Here is a 6,958-nt window from a genome sequence, read left to right as displayed (position 1 = left end):
ATTAATTTGTAACTAATTATCTTTCATAGGTACCGTTTTAATTGTGCACTGTCTCTACTTCACAGTAACAACTTTATGCCCATTGACTGCCTGGAAGGTATCTAACTTTATTTTAATTTAATATTTTGGTGTATTTGTTGAAACTGCTCAATTCGTGCATTGTGACGCATGTTACATAGTGATATAGATATGTTACAGAAGTAAAGGCTGGACTACAATCGAGCTGTTTTCAGGCAGTTCAGGAGCAGTGACTTCTATGGAGGGTAACTCCCTTTGGGGTAGACTTTGGGCTTTTTCACTTTGCAAACCTATTACATGCACAAAAAAAGATATATAACACAGTAAATGAAAGGGGAAAAAGACAAAAAGCACAATATGACCACTTTAAGGTCTGTTGCTTAGCTGACACTAAACTGAATTGCTGGCTTTAAAAGTTGAATAATTCAACTATAATCCAACAATGTATGAAAGATGTGGAACACCTTATGGTTTGAATGGATTTTTTTTTAGAAAATATGAATGAAAAAGTGTAGGAAGGAATATGAATAGTTGTGAAAGTGGGAATGATCTGAAGGATGCAAAATATAGTTTAAGATAGGAGCAGAACTGCATGACTTGACTAATGGCTGGGAGCTTAACTGCAATGGAGTTTGTAGTTGAAAGTATGAACAAGGAGATAATCCTTAATGAAATACTTGTGTGTGTCTTTATTTCTGTGTCTGTCTGCACATTTGTGTGTTTGTATCATTAAAAATCCTCAGAGAGATAGAAAAAACAGTTTGTGTGTGTGTTTGTTTCAAACTGACCTAATTAAGTCATTTCAATCAGCTGTGTTTCTCCCCTGAGATCCAAGGTTGCCATGGTGATGGTAACTGCTGTAAGTTTAATATTTTAAAAAGTATGAACGGTATAAAATAGCTGAATCATAGTATAAATGTCATTCAAGAACTGAACATTTTGAGAGAGAGAGAGAGACAGACCGAGATACATATGTGTGTGTGTGTGCGTGTGTATGCCTGATGGAACACACATGTATTCATACATGTCTTTCTCCTATACTGTATGGTCCATTAGTTGAGTGCTGGGATTTCCTATTGTAAGGGAATGGACTAAAGACTACCTTGTTTGTGTGTGTGTGTGTCAAACTGCACTAAATGGCTCATCTAAATCAGCTGTGTGAGAGATTTTAGCTGAGGCGTACCTCTCAAATTTCTGCTTCTAGCTCAAAGACCGTAACTCCTATAGCCTAACTAAAAATACTGTAAGAGAGAGGAGAACCTGCTGCAAAGGCATGAGATTTGTGTGGGTAGTGTAAAAAATGTGGGAATGCCATCAGGTTAGAAATGTCCCAGTTTTTGTCTCCCTCCTGAAATTTCTGGTTTCAATTAATATGCGAGTCTATACGGCAGTTGGCTGGCACTGCTGTCACTTTGAAGCTGACTGTACCAACTGGGTGAGTTTGTTTGACTCCATTTGATGTATAAATTATGTCTGAAGAGTGAAAATTGTGGGAAAGGGAGCAAGTTCAAAAGATTTGTAGAAAATGTTTGGTTTTTTTTTGCACTCTGTTATGTCCCCACTCTAGCTCTGAGCATTTCGCCCAATACACACCCATTACAAACTCAGAAAAGGACTGAACATTTCATAAATTTTCAACTGCGATTGTTTAAAAGTATGAAAAATATGAAAAAGTTGATATGAGAAAGTCCCAAGGATGGTGAATTTTTTGAAGTTTGAATGGAGTTTATATGTGAATGTATGAATGAGTGGGAAGAGGTTGAAGATGAGTGAGTTAGAAGGCTATTCTCATTGACTCCCATTATAACTTCAAACAAAGTTGAATTTGAAAAGTTTTAATGGGATTTGAAAAGTACCCAGAATGTATAGATGTGGAACATTTTGATGTTTGAATGGAGTTTCTAGCTGAAAGTATGAATGAGTATTTAAGAGTTCAAAAAGTGTGAAAATGTGGACATTTTGAACATTTCATCCATTCATTTGAATAGGGAAAATTTCCTGGAAAACCTGGAATATTTTGGAAAGTATGAAAGGTATGAATTAGAAAAGTAATACCGATAGTCATAATTGAGCTGAATATTTTGATGTTTCAATTAAGTTTCTACGTTGAAAAATGTGGAAAGAGAGATGTTAAAAAACATGGCGGAAGAATAATAAACTGGATTTGGATAACAATAGTGTGCTTGCAAAATAAATATTTGAATAAGAAAATAAAGCTTTGAATAACAATAGTGTGAATACTTAAGTTTCACACTTATTATTACTACTATAACTATTGTTATAGTAGTAATAATAAGAATAATAAAGTGTCGTAAGGGAGGGTGCTGTATGGAGGTATGTGGACCCAAAAGCAGATGACGAGGAAGCGGTCGCAAGGTGAAGTAGCCGGAACTTCCGTGTTTATTGTGGGGTGGTATGCAGGCAAGTACAGGCAGACAAAAGGCAGATAAGTTACCGGCTAGCAGAGGTGAAAGCAGGGGCGTGAGTCCAAGGTTGAAAAACAGTACACAAGGGAGCAGGCAAAATCCAAACAAGGTCCACGGGAGAACAAAGAATCCAATACAAACTCACGGAAACCACGCTTGGCAGGAACAACACCATGTGTACAACGATGATCCAACACTGAACAAAGAAAGGACCAAGACTAAATACCCTAGGGGAGGTGAGATAACAAGACACAGGTGCCAACAATCAAGGGAGGACCAACAATCAAAACTGGAGGGAAAACACAGACAGGAAGTAAAAACACAAGACACACAAGGGAAAGAGAATACTACAAAATAAACCAGGAAGTGACCACACCAAAACTACCACATAAAGATACAGATTCGAAGAACATAGTGTGATTAATAACAATAATACACGTCCTGATGTTATATTATTGCCCTTTTTCTAAAGTGTTTAATGTTGAATCCATGCACTACCCGCATCCGCAACAATAGAGGGCAGCAGTAAGCTCCCAAACTGTCATTCCATTCTCTTGACAACCAAGAACTCTGAGGGTGCGTTAAAAATGCTGCCTTCATAGTGTCGAGAATATTGTATGTAATTATTGTGTCTACTTGAAGAACTACAGAAATTGTTAAATATCACAGAAGACGAAATTTGATATGGCAGGCGAATAGTTGTGTAACTTTTAAGTACTGAGTCATAATAACTAAGAATGTACCCTACTTAATGTCAGCGACAAATACTATAATAACTGTTTGCAACTGCACAACAACTGGATAATAAATAGAACTGGCATGTCTGGCTTACTGTGTTTTGTTGCTTGACTTCTAACATGATATAACGCAACTAAAGCTATATTAACTACTTGAATGCGCCAACGAGTCATATTGAATTATTAGATATTGGATTGGTGAAGCTACACAGAGCACTTGAAGGCAGCACAACATGAATGTAAACTTTAGTGTGACAAAAGGCAGAGAGTGTGGGCTGGTGTAAATACGACTTTGGCATGTCAACGTTGACGTGTTCGGTCTAAAAGGCAAGTAAAGTTTGTGTAATTAAGCTAACTAACGTTACAGACGGTCACAGTCACTGGTAGCTAACAGCTAACTTGTGGAACACCTCTGCAGCAAACTAGTTCGCTTAGGGACGCCACCCAGAACAACGTTGAATTCCGCTACGCTAGCGTTACATTTTGACTGTCAGCTGATTTAATAGAGATGGTCATAGTATATTACTGGCGGATACAGGGGCATTCTCTGTAAATCACAGCTGACCTATCGCTCCTGAGTCAATTTGCTGTTTGGCTGAATGGGTCGTTCTCATCCACCATCTACCTGCAGCAGTCGGTGGGAAACTCTGGTTTGACCATCCGTAGGCGAGTTGAGCCGCCATGGGGACGCAGTGGTCTCGTAGCAGCAGCAGTCTGTCGCTCCTCCCGGAAAGGCAGAGCTCTTGGCGGCGGGGAGAGGACAGAGATTCCGATAATGACTCTTTAGATGGGCTCGGCAGACGGGAGGACATAGCCCAGTTCCCATACGTGGAGTTCACCGGCAGGGATAGCATAACGTGTCCAACATGCCAAGGCACTGGACGAATACCCTCTGGTGAGTAGAAACAGTTGAAAATCAACGAGGACGTCAAGCTTTTGCGTTAAAACATCCATCAAAATCAGCAGAGATGTAACGTTAGCATCAATACTCACTGAAGATAGACTCAAGCCTGGAAAAAATTTGTTAAATTGTCTTAGACCAAGGTATAAAAGGTATGTTACGGTAGTACAGTTAGAGTACATTTTAAATATACAATTTCAAGTTTCACAATTTAGTCTTATAAGTGTTATTAATATTATAACATTTTGTTTTTGCAAGTTGTTTGGAGAGTCCATGCAGTGACAATTTGATTATGTGCAAATAGCTCATACAGTAAGTTAAATAGCACACAGGTCTATAGTCATCTGCACGTTCCAGTACTGGTCTTTCATTCAAACTGAGCGCCTTAAGCAATGTAACTTGAAACAGACACTTTAATAAGCAGAAAATAATATCCAATAGCATTGCATGTGTTGTATTTTAATTAAAGGGAGAGACTGTCATTATGCAATTTTATAGGCTTTGCCATGTTACCAAAAATATATAAACCCTAATCAATATGTTACATGAACTCTTGTCTCTTGCCTGATAGATCAAGTGAATGAACTGGTTGCATTGATCCCATACAGTGACCAAAGGCTGCAGCCCCAAAGAACGTAAGTAACCAAAACTTACTAATATGTACCTGGCTTGGTGGCTTCTTGGTGCTGAAAAGATTTCTGTGGCCACTGTACATTTATTTCTGTAGTCCTCAAAGTCAAATGGTATTTACATGCCATTCAGAAACTTAAAAATTGATCCGATCCAGGTGTGTACAAGCTTTGGTCTGTTTGTATAGTACATGAGTAAGAGAGAGAACCTACATTTTTTTGTGTCATAGGAAGCTGTATGTGGTCCTGTCAGTTGTGTTGTGCCTCCTGGCTTCTTCGCTTGTGGCCTTCTTCCTCTTCCCTCGCTCCGTGGTTGTGGTGGACGATGGGATACACTCAGTGACTGTGCGCTTCGACCACTCCAATATGAAGGTTCTAATGAACATGACCGTAGGTTTTCTCTCAAAATAACATAAACTCACTTGCCAGTTTATTAGGTACACCTAGTTAAAACTAATGCAGTCTAATACAACAGTCCTGCAGTCCTGTGGTGCTGTTGAAGTAGAGCTGAAGTGATTAGTCGATTAACTGATTACTGTTTTGACAGAAAATTAATCGACAATTGTATTGATAAGCAATGTCAGTCACTTTTCAAGCTAAATGCCAAACAGGTTCAAATGTGCAGTTCTGATGCTTTTCTTCATGTCTGTCATAATGATAGTTCACTGAATGTCTTAGGGTTTTGGAGTTCTCTTTTGCTAAAAACAAATCTATTTAAATACAGTGGTGTGAAAAAGTGTTTGCCCCCTTCTTGATTTCTTTTTTTTGTGTGCATGTTTGTCACACTTAAACGTTTCAGATCATCAAACAAATTTAAATATTAGTCAAAGATAACAAAAGTAAACACAAAATCCAGTTTTTAAATAAAAGTTGTTATTATTAGGGGAAAACAAAATCTAAACCTACATGGCCCTGTGTGAAAAAGTGATTGCCCCCTAAACCTAATAACTGGTTGGGCTACCCTTAGTAGCAATAACTGCAATCAAGCGTTTGCAATAACTTGCAATGAGTTTTTTACAGCGCTGTGGAGGAATTTTGGCCCACTCATCTTTGCAAAATTATGGTGTGAAGGCATGAACTGCCTTTTTGAGGTCATGCCACAGCATCTCAATAGGATTCAGGTCAGGACTTTGACTAGGCCACTTCAAAGTCTTCATTTTGTTCTTCTTCAGCCATTCAGAGGTGGACTTGCTGGTGTGTTTTGGATCATTGTCCTACTGCAGAACCCAAGTTCGCTTCAGCTTGAGGTCATGAACACATGGCCGGACATTCTCCTTCAGTAGTTTTTGGTAGACAGCAGAATTCATGGTTCCATTTATCACAGCAAGTCTTCCAGGTCCTAAAGCAGCAAAACAGCCCCAGACCATCACACTACCAACACCATATTTTACTGTTGGTATGACGTTTTTTTTCTGAAATGCGGTGTTACTTTTACGCCAGATGTAATGGGACACGCACCTTCCAAAAAGTTAAACTTTTGTGTCGTCAGTCCACAGAGTACTTTCTCAAATGTCTTGGGGATCATCAAGATGTTTTCTGGCAAAAATGAGACGAGCCTTAATGTTCTTTTTGCTCATCAGTGGTTTTTGTCTTGGAACTCTGCCATGCAGGCCATTTTTGCCCAGTCTCTTTCTTATGGTGGAGTCATGAACATTGACCTTAACTGAGGGAAATGAGGCCTGCAGTTCTTTGGATGTTGATGTGGGGTCTTTTGTGACCTCTTGGATGAGTCGTCACTGCGCTCTTGGGTTAATTTTGGTCAGCTGGCCACTCCTGGGAAGATTCACCACTGTTCCATGTGTACCAGAAGTGTCTTAGAAAATATCTAATTTGGAGCTGTTCTCTTTGTGCGAGAATTGCCTCAGTAGCCTCAGTTATTGTACATTAGGCTAATTTTAACCTGTAATCCAATACAGTATCGCTGCAAGACACATTTCCTTTGTGACGCTTCTAATGTGTCAACACTGATCTTCATCAGGTACTAGTTTGTGCAATTGTTTACGAAACAACTATTTCAAGATACATGTTTCAAGTTTTTGTCACTTCCTGTGTGTGGAGAAATGTATTGCCAATAACCACACCTAACACCACAATTTCATTTGAGCATATGTATTGTTACAAAAACATGTTGCATAATAATTATTGTCTTTGTATTTCACTGTGTACCTTCCATACTTATTTACTTTATTTTTCTCAGAACACTCTGAACCTCAGCAACCCAAACTTCTTCTCAGTGCTGGTGCAGAG

The 6,958-nt window shown here is 38.8% G+C and overlaps 1 protein-coding gene across 1 annotated transcript in view; it reads left to right on the top strand.

The window, feature by feature from the left end:
• The first annotated feature begins 3,862 nt into the window (after positions 1-3,862).
• tmem106c (transmembrane protein 106C) overlaps positions 3,863-6,958 on the top strand; it is a 28,262-nt gene continuing 25,166 nt past the window's right edge. Inside the window, exons 1-4 of the mRNA XM_044210349.1 lie at positions 3,863-4,076; positions 4,654-4,717; positions 4,942-5,101; positions 6,909-6,958. The exon at positions 6,909-6,958 is cut by the window's right edge and continues 91 nt beyond it. Of these exons, the coding sequence (XP_044066284.1) occupies positions 3,863-4,076; positions 4,654-4,717; positions 4,942-5,101; positions 6,909-6,958 (488 nt within the window). The remainder of the gene's footprint in view (positions 4,077-4,653; positions 4,718-4,941; positions 5,102-6,908) is intronic.

This window comes from Siniperca chuatsi, linkage group LG10, assembly GCF_020085105.1.
Source record: "Siniperca chuatsi isolate FFG_IHB_CAS linkage group LG10, ASM2008510v1, whole genome shotgun sequence".
NCBI lineage: Eukaryota > Metazoa > Chordata > Actinopteri > Centrarchiformes > Sinipercidae > Siniperca > Siniperca chuatsi.
Note: the sequence above shows the minus strand (reverse complement) of the source record. Positions and strands in the feature narration are given on the sequence as shown.